The sequence below is a fragment of the Helianthus annuus genome, chromosome 16 (genome assembly GCF_002127325.2).
Source record: "Helianthus annuus cultivar XRQ/B chromosome 16, HanXRQr2.0-SUNRISE, whole genome shotgun sequence".
Classification (NCBI taxonomy): domain Eukaryota; kingdom Viridiplantae; phylum Streptophyta; class Magnoliopsida; order Asterales; family Asteraceae; genus Helianthus; species Helianthus annuus.
Genome location: NC_035448.2, coordinates 188,204,978 through 188,224,656, shown reverse-complemented (window position 1 = coordinate 188,224,656; position 19,679 = coordinate 188,204,978). Strand labels below are relative to the sequence as shown.

General features: G+C 37.4%; 3 protein-coding genes and 1 pseudogene across 8 annotated transcripts; 2 read left to right on the top strand and 2 right to left on the bottom strand.

Moving 5' to 3' along the window:
* Nucleotides 1-3,497: 3,497 nt before the first annotated feature.
* On the top strand, nt 3,498-4,426 carry LOC110918735 (miraculin). The gene has a single exon (XM_022163018.2). It carries the CDS (start codon nt 3,534-3,536, stop codon nt 4,203-4,205), a length of 672 nt encoding a protein of 223 aa, XP_022018710.1. The 5' UTR covers nt 3,498-3,533; the 3' UTR covers nt 4,206-4,426.
* A 677-nt stretch (nt 4,427-5,103) lies between these two features.
* LOC110918734 (binding partner of ACD11 1) lies at nt 5,104-8,246 on the top strand. Of its 6 annotated transcripts, none has more exons than XR_002581531.2 (6): nt 5,104-5,261; nt 6,313-6,381; nt 6,468-6,571; nt 6,673-6,863; nt 7,210-7,293; nt 7,471-8,246. XR_002581531.2 is itself a non-coding variant. In XM_022163015.2 (6 exons), exons 2-6 carry the CDS (start codon nt 6,319-6,321, stop codon nt 8,026-8,028), a joined length of 888 nt encoding a protein of 295 aa, XP_022018707.1. In that variant the 5' UTR covers nt 5,107-5,261; nt 6,313-6,318; the 3' UTR covers nt 8,029-8,246. The 6 variants fall into 6 exon arrangements, 4 of the variants coding, with proteins under 4 accessions (XP_022018707.1, XP_022018708.1, XP_035840872.1 ...); XM_022163015.2 differs by having other exon boundaries at nt 5,107-5,261; nt 6,673-6,748; nt 7,468-8,246; XM_022163016.2 differs by having other exon boundaries at nt 5,108-5,261; nt 6,673-6,748.
* Nucleotides 8,247-8,973: 727 nt separating this feature from the next.
* LOC110920203 lies at nt 8,974-14,055 on the bottom strand (annotated as a pseudogene).
* Nucleotides 14,056-17,533: 3,478 nt separating this feature from the next.
* On the bottom strand, nt 17,534-18,229 carry LOC110920202. The gene has a single exon (XM_022164425.1). The coding sequence runs from the start codon at nt 18,227-18,229 to the stop codon at nt 17,534-17,536; it is 696 nt and encodes a 231-aa protein (XP_022020117.1).
* Nucleotides 18,230-19,679: the final 1,450 nt, after the last annotated feature.

The window sequence follows — 19,679 nt, the reverse complement described above, 5'->3', positions numbered from 1 at the left end:
AACATATTGATTCAAGTTTTGTTGTCAATTTTAAGTTAGAAATTTTACATCAAACTTACAAATGCATGCTTAGATAAACACTAAAAAGAGATGCTTAGAGAATAATCAATCAAATCACTAGGATTAGGTTAGCTTTAACTAAATTTTAGGTGGCAATCTGTTTGATGGAAACAAATGATATTAACACGACCAAGGGACTACTGAGTCAAATTGGCCTTAAGCAACCAAAACAACAGTCAACAGAAGGGCCCCGAAGAAACCAAGGGGATTAAAAAAATTGTTAATGCTGAGTTTCGAACGCACATCTTGGGTGGAACTGTGGAAGGAGAGGACGCTTAACCATTTGTGCTACAATATGATTGCTTCTTTACCTACATTTAAATATAAATTACATATATAAAACGAAAATAGTTTTGGGCCCTAAAAACGTTGGGCTCTGTTCGATGGCACACCCTGCACACCCTATGGACCGGGCCTGGTAGTGGCAAAGGAATTGGGCGTTTTTTTTTGCCCATAATGCCTAACCACGCCCACCACCCCGCCCCCTAGGCGTTTTCTTTCAAAATGTGGCTTGGGCATTTTATTTAAAACGTCTGTCGATCAAAAAGTTAATTGAATGGGCCAATAGGAAATTAGAAAATAGAAATGGGTAATCATCGGATGGGCATTATTAGACATTGTATCACTACACCCATTTTAAACTAATGCCCCATAATACTCTAATGCTGACTAGACTGCCACGTGTCGCTTCAGGCCCAAGGGAGGGACATTAGTTTTAAGCCCCACTACAAATTGTTTAATTGATGAGTGAATAAAATCTAATCCACTTGTCAATTGTTATAGCTTATAATAACACTTTTCATTCGATATTGATATGCTCTAAAACATATAATGTACTTATCTCATCACCGATATAAATTAATAGAAACTAGATGTAAGACCCCGCCGCGTTGCAGCCGGGGCTTACAAATTCAACCGGCATGGGCTAGTTAATAATTAAGGGGCTGTTTGTTTACCTCTTAATGAGGGTTTGAATGGTTCAGACCTCTTACTGGTTCAACACTTAATGATTCATACTGTTTGTTTCGTGAGTAAATGTCTGAATGTTTCAGACATTTGCATCTGAATGGTTCAGACATTTGCATCTGAATGATTAATTATTATACCGAGTCTCAATGTTTAAGACCTCTAATCTGAATTGTTCAGACATTTGTTTCTGAACGGTTAAGCATTATACTGTCTCTTAATAGTTCAGACCTCATACTGCTTAATTGTTGCCATAAAAAGTTTACGTCGAAACGTAGAGCAAATTGAATTTATATCGACACGCACATAAAAATATGCACATAAAAATTAGTTTTTCTTAAGTAAAAGAGATATAGTTGTAAACTCGAAACAAATTATTAGTAAAAAACTTCATAGGTTAAATATGTCCGTAAAATCGTGCCAAGTGGCACTAATGCCACAGCACTGCCAACAACCACCAACATCAAAGGAGCTTGTAAAAATAAAATAAATTAAAAAGTAAAAAATAATACCGAACGAAAAACAGCCGTAAAATCGTTGAATCACGTACGCCCATTGTAGCGTGTTAATCCAAAAAAATTAGACATAAATGTAAAACGTAGAAAAAAATAACTAAGTCGATCCAGGACATGCGTGTTGCGACGAACTTGTCAAATGGAGAAAAATAGACGTGTTGCGACTGCCTGTCAAATGGGAAAAACAGAAAAAAAAAAAAAAAACGTTGAATCCTAGACACATGTGGCGTGTTGACTTGAAAAAATTATAACGAAACTTAAAACGAAAAACTTATGAAAGATGGAAAGTATGGGGGACCAAAGTTGAAAACAAAAAAGTGTTGGGGTTGAATTGTAAAAGATGAAAAGCTTTTTGGTAAAAGTAAAAAATTCAAAGGAGTAAAATGCAAGAGATTAAAATCTTAGGGTTAAAAGTGAAAAAATACAAAAGTTTTTTGAAAAACTCCCAAGGCCTATGTTACAACAACATATAGCACAACTTTGTTGTAAATTTATAGTTTGTAAATTTGCTCTCATTTGGTGCTTAGTTTGTTTATATCCTCTATTAGGGACGTAAAGAGAAAGTTTGACAGAAAGACTCACCCAAAATTGAAAACATAAAGACTTATTAATCACAAAATTGACTTCCTAAATAAGCGTGTAAACTACTCAAATCAAAGGTTTTATTAAGATGACTAAAATCGCGGTAAAATATTTGAATTCCATGCGGCTTGAATGATATGATAGAACTCCGGTCCGATTGTTAACCACATGCTCGGCTCGTTGAGACCATTCTACTCACTATCAATGCAGTTATCCGTCCCATAACACATAACTCCATCAATAGCCTCTTTAAATTGGATCACTTCTATTTTGTTGATACTCAACTACGACTCGTCCACTTGTATCAAGTAAAAGTTTGCTAGCTTGTATTCATTTTGTGCTTAAAAATAAGATTGCATGAAGAATGTTGAGGCAAAATATCCTTTTGATGTGACCTTAATATTATTATTTCATTGAGTATTAATCACCTCTCATTTTTATACAATCAAAACTTAGAAATGTTTCAAATATTTATATTTTTCCGAGAAAATTACAAGAACGTAATTACAAGAAACATACACGGACTTTTAAATGCTTTATGCCCTCGTGAACTTCCTGCTAATCACTATACGCCACATCACGACCTTCACAATCAAAGAGATTTACAATGATATTAAACTTTTAATTACAACACTCCTAATTAACTTTTTTTTTTTTGTCAAAATATGCAAATAAAAAATTTATGAAAATACGACCAAGTCTTCTTGCTATATAGTTAGGGCTGCAAACGAACCAAACGTTCGACAAACAGTTTGTGAACCGTTTGTCGGAAAGTTTGTTTGTGTTCGTTCGTTTATTAAACAAACGAACAGGGACAAGAAATTCCGTTTATTTAGTTAAATGAACGAACATCAACAAAGTCCGCATTCATGAACGTTCGGTAACGTGTTCGATAATTAATTAGTGTTTTTTTTGTTTATATATATTATTTAAGTATTTCAAAATTCTGACAAATAAAATATTTAATAAGTGTCGGTGTGTTATATCTTATGTTCGTGAACGCTTGTTTGTGTTCATGAACATTAGTTTGTGTTCATTTGTGTTCATCAACGTTTGTTTTCGTTCGTTACCTAAAATTAACAAACAAACACAAACGAACACGAACAAGTTCATTTCTTTAATAAACGAAAACGAACATAAAATCTCGTTCGATAATTGTTCATGAACAGTTCGTGAACATATATATTTCTTAACAAATGAACACGAACAAGGTCTTGTTCGTGTTTGTTCGGTTCGTTTTCAGCACCATATATAGTCTATCTAATTGTATTGTAATTGATCCTTGATTCCTGGTCCTACTAGCCGAATTGATTTGGTTATAAAAACCATGCATATTTAGTTATGTATGCATACGCATATTCCTATATATATAGTCACAACTCTTGTATTCTTCATTCACTACAACACAATATGAAATTCAAGCTTTTAATCCCATATCTCTTATCCACACTTCTATCCTCTTGTTATATAACATCCACCCAATCCCTACAAACGACCATTGTTGCCGCAACTACCGCCACAACGCCTTTTGACTCTGATGGTCATGAAATTCAACCGGGTCTAAAGTACTACATAACTCCAGCCCAATCCAACGACAGTGGTGGTGGCCTTTCTTTAGCGATACGAGGTGGTATTTGCCCACCTTTTGTCGTTCAAGAAAACACCCAACTCTCAAAAGGCCTCACTCTTCGGTTCTTACCACTCGACAACAAACAAAACGCCATATATCTATCTAGTGATCTCAATATTTTGTTCAATGCCGCAACAATATGTGTCCAATCCACTGTATGGAAGCTTAGTAACGGTGTTGGAAGTGGTGGTGGTGGTAGTGACGACATGGTGGCAGGACGAAAGTATTATGTGAGGAGTGGCGGCATCATAGGGCGGCCAGGGGTGGGCACCGTGAGCAATTGGTTTAGGATTGAGAAGGCTGGAGACATTGGGTACAAAATTGTGTTTTGTCCTAGTGTATGTAGTAGTTGTAAAGTTGTGTGTGGGGATGTTGGGGTGTTGGAGGAAAATGGGAAAAGATGGCTTGCTCTAGTTGACCAACCACTTGTTTTTACCTTAAAGAAGGCCTAATGGTTTATATGTAAAGAATAATTATTATCGTTTATATGTAAAGAGAAGTGTTTTACTACATAAAAAGACAACTGTGAAATCGTTGTTTTGTTAAAAGGATTGTCTTAACGACAAAGTTAACCAACGGACTTGTAGTCCAATGGTATCAAGATGTTGCATTTATGGTATCAAGTGATGATGGTTAGTCTCATTAGAGACAAGTGGTATACATTTTAGTAGTAGTGTAGTTTGTTGTTAAAAAAAAAACTAAATGTGTTGATTTGTTATAAGGAAGTTATACGGCATGACACCTTTTGCACAATTAAATTTTTGTTTTAATAGGGAACTTAAACACACCTCTAGCTACTGCTAAGTTACCCAAATAAAGGTAACTGATTATTGACGCGACTTGTTTAACATGACTATTGAACATGAACACAACAAGTTTAAGTAAACATATATTATTAAACACGAACACTGACATGTTACACAACTCGACACATATAACACAATTAAATGTATCTGGTTATTGACACGACACAATATAGTTTGATAAATGATAACACAAATGTCATGACATTTTAACACATTTATTTCCATAACACATTTAACATAATTATTGACACAATTCACTGAACACCGTTAAAAAAATTACAAAACACAATTAACCTGGTAAAACTATCGTATTTTGATAAATTAGTTATGCACATGTTTTGTCGACCTATTAACCTTTAGACGCCTTTTTAATCGTGTCATTAACGTGTCAACACAGTTGTGACCCGAACAGCCGAACCCATTTATCCCAAACACCAAACCACTCAACTTTGTGTCCTTGTGGGGTCATAAACTACCCACTTTAACAAAATATATAAAAAATATTTTAAAATAATCCCTAAATCAACGTATTTACTTCAATTTTTCATCACAGAATTAGGAGAGGATGGTATTGATTGGGGCAGCCGATGTTTTCGCGGGAACCTTTTTTTATGGTTTATCTTTACCATCCCCCACCGGGCACCGGCGCCGATCAAATTCTCCTAATCCCGGTTTTGAACTTATATAAATCCTCATATATCGGTACGTATCACATCAACCGGCGATCCCTTTTTTCATTTCATAATATCGATTTCTTGATTTCATTCGGATACAACATCTTTGCATTATCTTCTGCCAAAATTCATGCAAGTTTGTTATATTAAATTTGAAATATTTTTGTGTTTGTTAAATTTCTTGTTTTTTTTTTTTTTTTTTTGTTGTGGTTGTGATTATGTAAAATTTGTAAACAAGAATAATGGTTAGGGGTTGTGGATTAATTTTGGTGGTGGAACAAACTTAACCAATGGGTGGTCCATTGGCAAAGGCAAAGTATTTAAACACCTTGGGAGACGACAGGAATAAAAAGAAATTTGCCGTTAGACTATACGTAGTCGTTCAAAAATTGGGCCTTTTTTACCCAAGCACGCCCCGATGTCGCCCCACCCCCCTTGGCGTTTTTCAACCAAAATTTTGAAAGGCGTTTTATAAACAAAGCCATGGCCCCTTGTGTGTTGACCAATCACCCTTTTTTAATGGTTTTTTGTCCAATAACATTTTTTTGATAGTTTTTTTTATTTAATTCTATTATTAAACCCTTTTTAACATAATGTCTCACATCCCCACTACACCCATTTATAAAAAACGCCTCATTGCTGACTGTACTGACACATGGCGCAAAACGCCCTAGGGTGGGGCATTATTCATGTGTACCACTACGCATAGTCTTAAAAAAATAAATAATTATTATTTTGATGATGACAGGAATAAAAAGAAATTTGCCGTTTAAAAAAATAAATAATTATTATTTTGAATTTTGTGCTGGTTATGACCATGGGTTACTGGTTTCGTCCCAGCTGATTGTTAGGGAGTAGAGAGGTGTAAGCATTTCTGACACACGTCTTTCCTTAATCGTTAAGGCAAGGACCGAACAGGAACCCACACGTCAAAGGACATTCTTAAGTAGACGTGATCCTCAAACATTTGACCAGTTACACCATGCTAGCTAAGACACATAAAAGAAATGAAACATGTCATTTTTGAATGTGGAAATGCTTTCAGAATATATGGTTGAACATTTGCGATTTCATTGTAGGTTTCCATGGCTGCAACTGAATCGAAAACTGAAACAGAAGTTCCCCCAACAACCGGGAATGCTTCAGAAGTGAGAACAAACTTCCTTTATTTCTTTTATAAAAATTTAAATATTTAAAGGTACATTATAATGATATCATGATCTCAAATCAACAGACGAAAACCGTGGAAGTGAGTAATGTCTCAATGACGGTCACTGAGAAGGATATCCGAGAATTCTTCTCATTTTCGGGAAATATCCATTATGTTGAAATGAAAAGGTTTAAGTGACACTAATAGTCTCTTTTCATTATTCAATATGCAACTATCTAAGTACTTGAGATTTAAGAAGCCTTCTGATTTTAGATGGTTAACTCTGCAGTGAAAGTGAAACCACCCAACGCGCGTTTGTCACCTTCAAGGAATCAAAGGGAGCACATACAGCACTTCTTTTGACAGTACGTTAACTTTTACGTTTTAACTCATAGTCACAGGAAACGCTAGCCTACCCTCGATCTACGTGCCAGATCGTTCGTACCGGAGACGGGTACAAAATTGTACCGATCGCTCAAGGTACGCGATCCGGATCGCTCTAATTGATAGTTTTCGAATTTCTAGATTATCGTGCTTTGTTCATGTAATTTGCGTACCCGATAGATCGATTCGCTGATAGGGGTTGTAATAAAACACGTACCGGTTAGTTGTGGGTCGCTGATTCGATGTACCAGACTATATGGTACACCGTACCACGTACCGAATTGGTGTTTCGAATGAACCTACCCCCTCGTACCAAATTTTAGAAATGCACGAATCGCGTACCTGTTTTCGTTCCGCGTACCGGAACGTACCGGGATCCATGTGACTATGATTTAACTAGCTTTATTATGGTCATTTTAATGTTTTTAGACAAACTTTACAGGGAGCCACGATCGGCGATTTATTAGTTTCACTAAGCCCGGTTGAGAATTACCAGTTGCCTGCGGGGGCTCCTCCTCTAACACCGGTCGTTACTATATTTTCACTGATATATCATTGGGGCGCATTCATTACAAAACCAATTGTTCGGCTACACAACAGCCTTATGTATCACCATTAAAAATTGGTTTTGTATTGAATGGCCTTTTATATTGTTACTGTTGGATGTATAATAATTTCATTAATGGATTTGACTCTGTAGCAGACAGATACAGATGGGAAATCTGAAGTTGCACAACAGGCAGAAGAAGTGGTAAGCACGATGCTTGCAAAGGGTTTCGTTCTGGGAAAAGACGCGCTACAAAAGGCGAAGTCGTTTGACGAGAAACACCAGTTGACATCGAACGCTTCTGCGACCGCTGTTTCCATTGACCAAAAGATGGGTTTGACTCAGAAGTTAAGTACGGGGACAGCTGTCGTGAATGAAAAGATGAAAGAAGTCGACGAACGTTACCAAGTATCCGAAGCAACAAAGTCCGCTGTTACTAAAGCCGAGAAGAAGGCGAATGATGCTGGTTCCGCTCTCATGAGCAACAAATATGTATCCAATGGAGCTGTGTGGATCGCGGGTGCTTTTGCTGCGGTTGCAAAGGCAGCTGAAGGTGTTGGGTCCAAGACTAAGAAAAAGGTTCATGAAGCCGAAGAGGAAAAGGAGGGTTCAAAGACTAAAGACTCGGTTCAGAAAGCTGAGGGTTCAAATAAAGACTCTTCTGTGTCACCTGTCAAACCATCCAATGAAAACAACAAACTTCCAAATCAGTGAACATGCGAAATGAGAACATGAAATCATATTGTCTGCAAATCTAGATTGATATCTTCTTTACTAATACTATATAGAAAGTTTACAACAGAGGATATAAAAATGGTAATATCTACTTTTAGTGTGAAAAAATGGATAGTTTGTGTAACTATGTTAACAAAATATACCTTTTGGAACCTTGTTCCACTTATTCATAACCAATGTCTGTTTTTTGCTTGTTTCAAAAGTGGGATAACTTTTATGGGTACCAATCTTCCAGTTATGTTATGTATTATCATATGTACTGAACCAACCATTCCAGAGACTGTCAACATACAAGAACAATATTAGCTTTATGATTAACAGAACTATTTCACATATTTTAAATTTATGTGTGTTCGTATTTATGAATTTTGATATCAATTTTTTAGCCAAAACCAGAGGTGTTAATCTTGTGGGGTTGCGGGTTGAATTATTAAAACCGAACACGACCCATGTTTTTATTCTTGTCAAAGACATCAACCCGTAACACACTTGGTAACTATAACACAAACCGTTGAACCCATTATCTAAATAAGACAAACATGTTGACGGGTTGTAATGAATGAGTTGGCGAGTCGACATGTCTAATTAAATGTGTTGAAAAAGTAAACCTGAACACAAGCAACTTACTAAATGGGTTAGATATGGTAACCAACTACCATATCATAGTTGTTAATGGCGAATTGCGATAAATAGCGATAAGGTACCTACATGGTTGCAAAAGTCGCTAGGCGCTCCCTAGTCGGATTCGGGAGTACTCGGGAGGTACTCGGGAGTATTCGGGAGTACTCGGGGAGTAATTGGACTGGGAGAAGAGTACTCGTGCCTCGGCAACCTACCTTGTAGCGAGTACTCGGGGAGTACTCGGAGCCTAGTCGGGACTTTTACAACCATGGGTACCTATACATAGCGAACAATGATAAACAGCGGATTTATAAATAGCGATACACTACAAAAAAAAATTATATTTTTTAATATGTATATTATATCAAAATACCTTAGTATATACGCTAATTTTACATGTATGTTTAATAAAAAGCTAAAATCCAACTCTTTTGTAGCTATATTTAATCGCTATTTATACTTAAAAAATCTGAAAATCCGCTCTTTATCGCTACACGCCTTGTAGCGACCTTCGACCTATACACTACACTATTCGCTATAGTGACCATAGCGACCGCTATTGACAACTATGGACCATATTATTTTCGTGTCGTGTCAGAAATTGCCACCCTTAGCCAAAATGCAAATCTTTGGTTTGGATGGAGGCTGCTTTTACATGTAAACAATATGGTTTGTAATTTATTACCTTTATGCATTCAGGTAGATCCTTATCATTCGACCCGTTGTGAATCTGAAATGCAAAATCCAGAAAGTTGGATTAGTAAATAGATGGCTAGATTTCAGTTATTCCATAACTACACTTTTTGGCTGTATTTGAAGAAATTAAGTTTTATACCCATGCGATTTGTTGGAGAGAAGACTGTTCATCTCCTGCTAGACATGCTAAGCTGACTAAACTGGCTGCAACGGTTGATGGCCAATAGCACAACTGTTCATGGCCCAATAGTGCAAGCACTGCAAGATATTTGGCTGTTTTATCTACTTCTTCATCCGATCTTGCAGCTTTGAGATAAAACCTTTTTCATTTTTCATAACACGACAATGAACAAGAAAAGTCAGCAAATTTCCGATATATATACTTGATTCAAAATTTTTCAATAGAAATGAAGACTTCTGATCATGTGGAAACACTTTTTATTACCATAAGAAATTGTAGATGGTTGGTAAATAGCACTGGAAGTTTAGGACATCCTGGACCAGCCATTCCATGGCGACAACTTCAGATCTGCTGTATTCATTGCTTCCTACATTGAATAGCTTTTGCTGAATGCTGCAGTGATTAAAATATACAATAAAATACCAATCAGGTAAAAAGTAAACGAAAAAATATTAGTATGGACTGTATGGTATCTGCATTCAACCCAATAACGTGGAATTTGGCAGCCATCAACTCGTTATGGATCAGGAAATTGATTGGGCAAACATCAGACCTGTTGTAGGGCTGGTTTTCTTCAATCCTTGTTGCAAGTGTGAGACACGCAATGTCACGGCCCCCGACCCGGTTTGACCCGTTTCAGGAGCCGCGGGACAGGAATCCCGTGGTATTTTAATTTAGGCGACAGCGGAAGTCTTTTTAAAACAGGATCTTTCAATAATTTAAACTGCCCGTTTCATAACTTAGGGATATATTCCCGAAAGTTACAATAATGTGATTTCTCAGGGAAATCTTTATTTTCAAAACATGTTCATTTATTTATTTACATTGAGCCACTTTTCTAAGCTGGGAGTGCTCCACGGCACTTTTCTTTGCTCATACTATATCACCTGAAACATGTTTGAAAAAGGTTTTGTCAGCGGGGAAATACTGAGTGAATCATTCAGTTTACTGAAAACGACACATTTGTTATAATCTACAGTATTAAGGGGAATTACAATGTTTCTGATATCAAACCAACTACCCACAGTATTTGTCACTCGACCATCCATTGGCTAGCCCATTTGTCCAATGGTGTCTGTGACTGTGGTCAGATCACCCCTTGGCCACTCGTTTGTCCAAGTGTGACGGGAAATAAGTAATGTATACAAAACCCCACATACCGGCTGTAACTTGGTGATTACATAGACTTAATCCCTGTAATTATAACTTTGAAAATAACTTGGAGTTTTGTAAAACAGTTGACTCACAAACTGTGAGAAAAGAGTTTATAAAAGTGGAATGACTCACATTGTAGATTTACGAGCAGAGTATAAGCTTTACTGATTAGCCTGCTAACCTAATTTAAATAACAATGCATACACAAACGGGATTAGTAACTAATTCAGCAGTTACGTCAATTCACGAGATTAAACCCTCACAACTATTATCAAGTGCGATACTTAACAATTCAATGGATTCACAACGAATGACAGAGCATAGTCCGAATTCGAACAGCACTCAAACATTCAAGTTGAAATCACAATGAATAACAAAGTACAAGCTCAATTTGAGCAGCACTCGGACAATCGTTGGATAGTTATAATCGATCGGACGTTGAATCGTAATAGCGATTGAGTTATTACCCTGATTGCGGCAGCACCTCGTGATCGTGTGTGTGTTTATTGTGATATAATGGCCTGAACTCGACGTACACAGAGACAATTTACGTCGTTTCAACTCCCCTGTGCAAGTCCCAAGGTCGGCTATTTATAGCCAAAATTTGGCCTTGCTTACGGACCGTAAGCCTGATCCCTTACGGTCCGTAAGGGATACCTATTTGTCCTAGACTTGCCATGCACGGGAGTAGCTTGCATGAATCAATGGAATTGGCCAATCAGCTTTAAGCAACGTATTATTGAGATAATTATCAACTAGGGTTTACCCCCCTTGAGTTTTAGGGGCCCTGATCCTGATTCTGATTGTTCTGAAAATTTTAGGGCTAGTGCAGAATTACTTGGGTGTCTCAATTAAGGTTTTCTTATTGACTAATTATTGTTCTAACTATTGATTTTAGTGGCAGTTGTTACACGCAATGCCAGCAATTTCAAGCTCCTTTTTGCTTCTGAAACACCCTTTGCTCAAAAACCGGTCCAAAAGGCTGACACCTAAGAACATAGTTTCCTTCCGGAGGTCCTTGCTAGCTGATTGTTGCTTTAGAAAGTATGAAGTAAGAGTCAAATGTTTGTTTATAACTTACAAGAAATCTCCAGTTAGTAGTGCAAATGTTCTAGTGAATGTTGTGTAAGTAAAATGTTTATTTAACTTGTATTGCATAAAGAACATGTTTCTAACAAAACAATTTAGATAAAAAGACAGTTCTAACAAACCTCCATTATCCAATGCACCATCTGCAACCTTTGCTGGACAACCAAATCCCCATATTCCGTCATCCCACAGTATTCCTCAGCATAATCATGCAAATACACCTGCCTCCTCTCTCTAACCTTCATCACCTGGTAGCTTTCTTCATGTTCTTCATCTTCAGGTTTTAACAATTTCTAAACACAGTAACATAAACCACCTTATATCTACCATATAACAATAGTAAGTAATCCAGCAAACAACTGGCAAATTAAGCACATAAAAAATCTCAATGCAGTACTATACTATACTTATATTCCATTAAAACATATATACCATATACGAAATAATACTATATACAAAACTAATGTTGTAAAAAAAAGTACAACGTCAAACTACTATTTCCAAACTAATGAAATAACTAACACTATAGATATAGGCATCATCAGTTCATCACTTACAATAATTCCATTAGAAGGTTCGTTTTTGTTGTAACAGTGTTCTGAAGAGATTTTTGTATCAAACTCAGATTTGCAGAACTTTTGACGGTAGATGAGGAACAGCTAAAACGTCGGTGACGGAATTGGATCACCAATCGATCGTTCAGAAAACTGACTGCCGGAATCGAACCACGACGGTGTAAAAAAGCCTGAAGAAATTTCCACTCAGAACTGTCCATATTACCATCCGTACATCCGGCCGATGAGTAACCGCTCACTTCATCTCCACAATACAACTGTTCTGAACATGTCAAATCAATCTCAGCTGAAATCAGCTTTGACTCTCCACAATTCTCCGTTTCATCATCGTTGTTGACTGTTATATTCGTTGATTTTAACGCTGATTCACTGTCGTTAATCGTTGTGTTTGATAAATTGAAACTCGTCGTTCCGAATTTTGCTTCAGGAGAATCTCGTCTAGAGGAAACAGAAACGACGTCATTTTCTTCATTTTTATGGCTATCTCTTCCATTTGTAACCTCTTTCTGGAAAACTGAACACTCGGATCTCGTTGAAACTTCTGATTTCTCGATTGCACTAACAGCAACTGAAACTGAAACTTCATCATCATCATCTGAATATCTCAACGCTGCATCTCCTTTACGAATTAACTTCTTCGAGCTCGAATCACACAATTCAACACACGATGAAGCTTCCGACAATTCAACTTTAAATTTCTGGCTATAAGACCTAGTAATCCTCCGAAACTCACCGAATCCATCGTCATTTCTGTCGGAAAAGCTTCTCTTCTTCATCGATTTGTTGTTTGTGGACATACTGGAGGAATCATCGCACGAGAACGCAACATCTCGCGTCAAATTCGAAGAAGAAGCAGCGAACGAAGTTGAATCGAGTTTTCGTGCTACAGAAGGTATGAAAATCGGAGAAAAATTCGAGCGTTTCCGGCGAGGTATGTTTGATCTGAGCTTCTTCATTGCGAATAGTGAACAGTGCTAAGTAAGTATGATGAACGATTGAAATGAAGTTCCAGATCTAGAATTTGATGAAAACGGTTACGTTGAAGTGTTTTGAATGTCTGGTGATGGAGTACGTGTGTGATATGAGAAACGGTTAGCTATGGCAATTTTGTGGGGAAGAATGGGTTGTTTTTACCGGCCCCACTTAGACCGTGGGGTATGGTGGGGCTTGGGTTGGGATTGGGTTGGGGCATTTGTTGACAAGTGGCTTGGTGGGGCATACATGGGGCGACCCACATTTAAACAAGGTATGGTGGGGCGGGAGTTTGGGGCGTGGGTTTGGTGGGCTTCGCTGGGCTGACCCGGTGGGCTGTTTGTTAAACAACAAATTTAATTTTTTTAATATTGTTAATTAAAGAAAATTACATAAAAAAATTCCTAATGTTTATATTTGTTTTTTATCCCTTCTCTCATCTCCAAGACTAGTTGTAACTCGTCACCTGTAGGTGATCAATAGGCTGGGATAGAATTTTCAAATCATCACGTCTTTGTCTCAGGGCATCTCTAGCTTCTTTGTTCCTTCGTTGTTCGGCCCTTTGTTGTTGGAAGACGTTGAATGTATCTAACTTGGATGAAATGTCATCCAACTGGTCGCTGTATATTCCCCTACGCAAGCCCGAACTCCCAGCTGAAGGCGATGCCGTACCAGATCTTGATTTTTAAGCACGCCTTTTTGCGGCATCTCTTCCATACTCAGGCCGGTTTGGGCTTGGCGAATCATCCAAAAGGTCCTCAAACTCTTGATCTCGTGCATTAGATTGGGCTTGGGACGAGGCCCTTGACCTTTTGGAAGACGTGTTACTTTCGCAACCACTGGGGATATTCGCCCACTTTGGATGGAACTTACAAATCTCCCAACAATGCATGAAACAGAAGCCGGTCCCTACATTTGATTTGAATTGAACCAATGCATTCATCACAATGTCGGCTTCGGTTTCACCACTTTTTGGGTTTTGTTTTGCTTTATTTAAAAACCCACTATATTTTGTAAGTTGGCCGCTTATCTCGCTCCACTTTGAGGATAAGCTATCGTTTTCACGATAAACCTCTCTTCCCAATTCTTTATGGAATACTGTAGTAACCCTTTGCCACAAATGGTTCGATGTTGAGAATTTCCTATTTTTATAGAAACAAAATTTAATATATTACAAAGTTATATAAAAAACCATTAATATAAACAAAGTTTATTGAGAATACCTAAAGTTGCATGTTGAGATTGTTGAAACCAACCCCTCGCCAATGCAACTTCTTCAGGAACAGTCCATTTTAGTTGTTTTCGCTTGGCGGTTTCAAGTGCTTTATCCGCCTCAGTTTTTTTCTTATGGCTTCTCTTTTTGATGGGTTTCGATGCAGAAGGACCATCGTTGGGTGGTTGAGTTTCGGGGACGGTTTCGTTTTGTGAAAGGTCGATGGAGGTTGGTGAAAGGTTGATGGACGTTTGTGTAAATGGGCTACGTATCGCATCATCGGTGTGTGGGAAGTTAGTAAACAAACAATTCCCAAGATACGATGCATAACTCGCTTCTTGGGGCATAGAAGAGTGTATCAAAAATGGACGAGGCATTGGACGAATGGGTGGTGGGTTAGGATTATTTTCTTGGAATGCATACGGATGGTTGGGGTCAAAAGAACGGTTATGAGGATGCATTTTTTCGTTTTATAGAAAGAGAATTGAAGATGATTACAGAAGATGTGGTTGAATGTGGTAAAAAATGGAAGAAAAATGTGAGTTTTATAGTGGAAAAATATTTTTTTTAAGATAGCCGTTGGCCAACGGCTAGCCCAACAATTACTTTGGTTTGTCCACTGAGAGCCCGCCTTGTCAGCTTGGCCAGACCGCCCCACGCCCGGCTTGAAATCCAAGCCTCAAGGGCCTCGCCCCAACCCAAGCCCACCCGGGGTGGTGGCTTGGGCGTTTTCCCCCAACCCACGCCAAAACCCCCACCCCATACCCCACGGTCTTAGCATTAAGGGGGAAGGGGTGGTCACTAGTAATAGATTTCTATCACTCCCAATATCCAATCAAATCATGTCATGTCATCACCCAATATACTATCACTAGTGATAGAATTGTAGTGGGGGTGGTATCACTAGTGATGGGATTCCAATGTACAAGTATTAATACATAATGTACAAGTCATACACATTCATTCATCAATATGTTCAACGCGTTATATAATCAACGAGTTATTCCTATCACTCGTGACCAACATGGAGGCGGCGGTGTTAGTGATACTATCACTCATGATGTAGTGATAACGGTTTATGTTCACCAATTTTTATATAAAAGTTTTATAGAATTATGAAATACAGTTTTATTAAAATCACTTTTTAACAATGAATTTCTTTTAATTCATGTCGAGAGGTTTAAGTTGATGTGATAACGGTTTATGTTCACCACTAGAAAGTTGCATTGCAAGGTAGCGTTTTTTTACCATAAAGCTTTTTAATAAATGGATAGAACTTTTTTTTAACGGTTTAATTACACTAATCTGTCATTGATGGAGCTTGAATCATTGATATTAACGGGAGCAATACTTTGACTTAAATTGCTTTGCCAATTGGATCAACCCGGCCCCAAAATGAATGAACTTCACAAAAAAACCAATAGTTTATATTTTTTCTGTATTTATATGTAAAATAATGAACGAGTTTTAAATTGTAGCTTTAAGTAATAACTGTTAAATAACTATAAATCATACGAAACATTTTCACCCACTGCTCTCTCTTATGTCTTTTCGTATCCATAAATCATTATCGTTTTTTGCTTTTGTTTATTTCATAATCAATATTTTCTTCTTTTATTTCTTTCATAATCAGTGATTTATGTAGTTCTAACTTATTCAGTGGTTGTAATCTTTATATTTACATTTTAAAACAACAACAACAACAACAATAATAGAATGAATAATGTCAGTGTTTTTTTTTAAATAAAAATTGGACAACGGACATCATTATTTTTCTGGACATAACATAACCGGTTGATAAAATAATGGTAATTAGATTATCACAATATTGTTTAATTTGATTTTTCATTTTTTGACTTTATAAATCTAACCATCTGATCCCAGCATTCATAAAAGTCACGATGAAATTGTTTTGTGTCTTGTAAACGTGTTAAAATGTGGTTTTGTTATTGAAGTAACACGATCATGATCATGATTATGATTTATATTAAATTCTACTTCAGAGTTTAGTTTAGTGAAACTCGAGCTCAAATAATGAGTAATTTACAAGGTTAATTTTGGATTGGAAATGTTAGTTTTGAATTTAATTTAGTGTCACGTTATACCTCAGTGATTCAAATTTGTCGTTAAAAAATATTGGTTCACATTGCTCTTCTTAAAGTGCAACCAAGATGGGGTTACATGTCACAATATGGTCAAATTCAGGGCCTCTCGCAATTTATACCAAATCCAGCCTAAATCCTGCAAATACCACTAAAATTTTTGACAGACTCATAAGACTAGAAGGTATGGTTTGGCTCATCCCCATGGGGATGAGCCTCCACGTAGGCGCCACATATGCGGCTAGCATGGGATGAGCCAAATTGAAGATGGAGGGGGATGGAGGATGGGGCCCCACCACATATTTTTTATTGTTTAATTCATTTTAATTGTTTAACTTTTATTTATTTAACTTTTTTTTTTATAAAAAGTATTCAACATTTAAATAAAAATACTACTAAAAGGAAGATAATAAAATCCATTACATAACATAAATAAAATTTACATAACCTAAAAAATAAAAAATTACGCTACCTAAAATTTGAAAAAAAAAAGACTAGATTTAAAAATTTAAAACAAACACACTACTCGTCTTCGTCTTCGTCTTCGGCTCCGTCACCGTCCACCATGTTAACGTTGTTCCAAATATGTTCTACCAAATCTTGTTGAAGGTTTGCATGCGTGAAGTCGTTTGTTAGCGAGAACGAGTTTAAATCCTGTTGTGGGGGATCAACCGGGACAGTGTTCCCCCAAGCTGCATTCTCATCATACTCACAAATCGCCCGACCTTCGTCTTCAATAATCATGTTATGGAGCAAAATGCAAGCGTACATACAAAGACGCAGCCTTTTTGGGGTGAACGCACGTGCCGGTTGTGCAACGATGGCCCATTTTTTTTTGTAAGACACCAAAAGCATGTTCGATGTCTTTTCTTACAGCTTCTTAACGCTTGGCAAATTTTTTCCGTTTTTCGTCCTCGGGATATGGAATAGTCTTCACAATTGTAGACCAAGACGGATATATCCCGTCAGCAAGATAATACCCACATCTATACTCAACCCCAGAAACTGTAAAACGTGTGTCCGGTCCCGTTCCATTAACGACATCGGTAAAGATGGCCGATTGGTATAACACGTTGAGGTCGTTGAGTGAACCAGGGAGACCAAAGAAAGAATGCCATATCCACAAATCTTGTGATGCCACAGCTTCAAGTATCACGGTTGGATATCCGTGATCACCTCGCGTATATTGGCCGCGCCACGCAGTCGGGCAATTATGCCACCCCCAATGCATACAATCAATGCTACCAAGCATTCCCGGAAACCCGTGCCTTGCTTCATGAGCTTGGTACAACTGTTGAACATCATACGCGTTTGGTTTCCGCAAATATTTTTTGTTATACAGTTTCACCACATTATGGCAAAACCGATACAAACATTCCCGCGTAGTTCTTGCCGACATCTGTAAGTACTCGTCCAAAGCGTCGGCCACTGTCCCGTACGCCAGTTGTCGAATGGCCGCAGTACACTTTTGTAACGTTGTAAACCCTTCATAATTTCGAGCATCAGGACGTTGCGTGAAAAACGGGTCTAGCCCCGCCAAATCATTGGCAATCCTTGTGAATAAGCGGCGACTCATTCGGAACCTGCGTCTAAAAATGTCGGCGTTGTATATCCGAAAAATAATCGTTCACCAATTTGTCGTGCGCTCCTGTCGTATATAATATATAAGTACGAGTTAAAAAAAAATAAGGACAATGAAATTTTGTAATGAAAACCTTGGCGGTCTCTGTTAATGCGTATTCGTCTGGTAATAACATTTTCAGACGAGAATTCTTCCTCTTCCTCTTCCTCTTCCTCTTCGATTAAAATCTGTCCCGCCCGTAGTACAGCGTTTGCGAAAAACATCTCCTCTTCGTCATCCGAAGACGAGGGCCACCAAGGATTAGAAGCCATTGTGGGTAAAAAGATATTTTTTTTTATAAAAGTAGGGAGAAATTGGTATAAAAGTGAGAGGGTTTTGGGTTGAAAGTGGGGAAATAATATTGAAAGTGGGTGAATTTATAGAAAAAAATGAATTTTTTTTTTTAATAAAAAGAGCCGTTCAACGGCTATTTTTTTGAAAGGTGGAGCGGCACACCCGGCGGTGGGTGGCCGTTTGTGACGGAAGCCGGGCCAGGGGGCGGTGTGGGGGTCCGGCGCCGGGCCAAGCCGGGCCAAGCCGGCCCCCATAACTTCCAGTCTAAGTTATTGCTTAAAAGGAGAAATCAACGAATGGTATATTTGTTTCTTAAAAAAACTAAGAACATTTTCATTATTTAGTTTGTTTGTTTCCCTAAATTAATATAAACAAAACCGAATACAACCTATGTATCCACTAAATGCCCTCCCTAAGTGAAAAAAAGTTATAATCATTGGCTCATCGCACATACATTATGTAATAAACAATATTTTATCATGTTATTAAGTGATGACGTATCTTTAAAAAAAAAATAATAATGCTTTCTCATTAAAAACATGAACTTTACTTTTTTTTACACTAAATCCGTTTTCAACAGGGCTCGAACCCTTGACCTCAAGGGAAGCAACTCTTTCAAATATCACATTTGAGATAAAACACAACATATTCAATACAATTCCTTATTACTATGAGCGTGTTTATTAATTTTGCTCGATACTTGTTTTGAAACTACTATTACAACTTCGATATCGATTCAAACTTCAACAACTACTTTTTGTTATTTAGTTATGTTTCTACGTTAGTTGAAGTAACGAAAATCCTTAAAATTTTATATGATGCTTGGCAGTATTGCAATGGAACATGTTCTATATGGTTAAAGGTCATCTATGTGTATATCTTGTTTTTTTTTTTTTTTCTTTTGTGTTAAACGTGTAACCAGTGACGAATCCAAAAATTACTTACTGGGGGTGCGAATGTGGGTCTTAACCAACATTTCAAAGGGTGCAGTTGGGATTTGTGTCTACAAAATACACTAATTTTTCTTTTCAAGAAGTGCGCCCACCCACCTAGCCTATATAACCTAGGTCCGCCTCTACGCGTAACGTTACTTGATGGATTGCAATATGGT

Bases quoted from the DNA above. Each gene is read 5' to 3' on its own strand.
- LOC110918734 (XM_022163015.2), top strand. From the start codon at position 6,319: ATGGCTGCAACTGAATCGAAAACTGAAACAGAAGTTCCCCCAACAACC. The intron at 6,572-6,672 runs GTTTAAGTGACA...TTAACTCTGCAG, and splicing joins CATTATGTTGAAATGAAAAG to TGAAAGTGAAACCACCCAAC. The intron at 7,294-7,467 runs GTCGTTACTATA...TTGACTCTGTAG, and splicing joins GGGCTCCTCCTCTAACACCG to CAGACAGATACAGATGGGAA.
- LOC110920202 (XM_022164425.1), bottom strand. From the start codon at position 18,229: ATGAGTCGCCGCTTATTCACAAGGATTGCCAATGATTTGGCGGGGCTA.
- LOC110918735 (XM_022163018.2), top strand. From the start codon at position 3,534: ATGAAATTCAAGCTTTTAATCCCATATCTCTTATCCACACTTCTATCC.